This window comes from Colobus angolensis, unplaced genomic scaffold (genome assembly GCF_000951035.1).
Source record: "Colobus angolensis palliatus isolate OR3802 unplaced genomic scaffold, Cang.pa_1.0 Scaffold2797, whole genome shotgun sequence".
NCBI lineage: Eukaryota > Metazoa > Chordata > Mammalia > Primates > Cercopithecidae > Colobus > Colobus angolensis.
The window spans coordinates 6,568-7,184 of record NW_012116040.1 but is presented as its reverse complement, the minus strand read 5'-3'; the positions used below and the strand labels follow the sequence as shown (position 1 = coordinate 7,184).

Here is a 617-nt window from a genome sequence, read left to right as displayed (position 1 = left end):
TCCAGAGCAGCTCCGCCACCCGCGGCCAGAGGCATCCGGAGCGCGCCTGAGGCCTCCTTGACCCGGTCGTCGGGCGCGGCGGGGACGCGCTCCAGACCGCTGTCCAGGGATTGGAAGGGCGGCTTCAGGTCGCACCCCGGGGGATCTGCTTCCAGCGGGTCGAAGTCATCCAAGTCACTAAGCTCCAGCTCCTTCTCCTCTTTGCCCACGGGCTCTGCGGGAGAGAATGCGTGGCCAGTGGAGGGAGAGGGGTGGCAGGTGAATCAGACCCCCTGTCCCTGTCCACCACTATGAGGCCTGATCCCGACGCTAGGAGAAGCACTCGGAGCCTTTCTTGGAGTCTCCCAATTCCTCCAGAGGCCAGGAGGCCATAAACTGGCAACACAGGGGCCTCCAGTGGGGGAGGGAGCCCTCTAATTTTTTTTTTTTTTGAGACGGAGTCTTGCTGTAGTCCAGGCTTGAGTGCAGTGGCGCTATCTCCCCTCACTACAAGCTCCGCCTTCAGGCTTCACGCCATTCTCTTGCCTCAACCTCTGGAGTAGCTGGGACGACAGGAGCCCGCCACCACTCCCAGCTAATTTTTTGTATTTTTAGTAGAGATGAGGTTTCACCATGTT

General features: G+C 60.0%; 1 protein-coding gene across 1 annotated transcript in view; it reads right to left on the bottom strand.

The window, feature by feature from the left end:
• Positions 1-19: 19 nt before the first annotated feature.
• The window catches only part of IRX4 (iroquois homeobox 4), a gene marked incomplete at both ends in the record, with an annotated part of 7,161 nt that continues 6,563 nt past the window's right edge, over positions 20-617 (bottom strand). The window contains one exon of the mRNA XM_011948387.1: positions 20-214. Within this exon, the coding sequence (XP_011803777.1) occupies positions 20-214 (195 nt within the window). The remainder of the gene's footprint in view (positions 215-617) is intronic.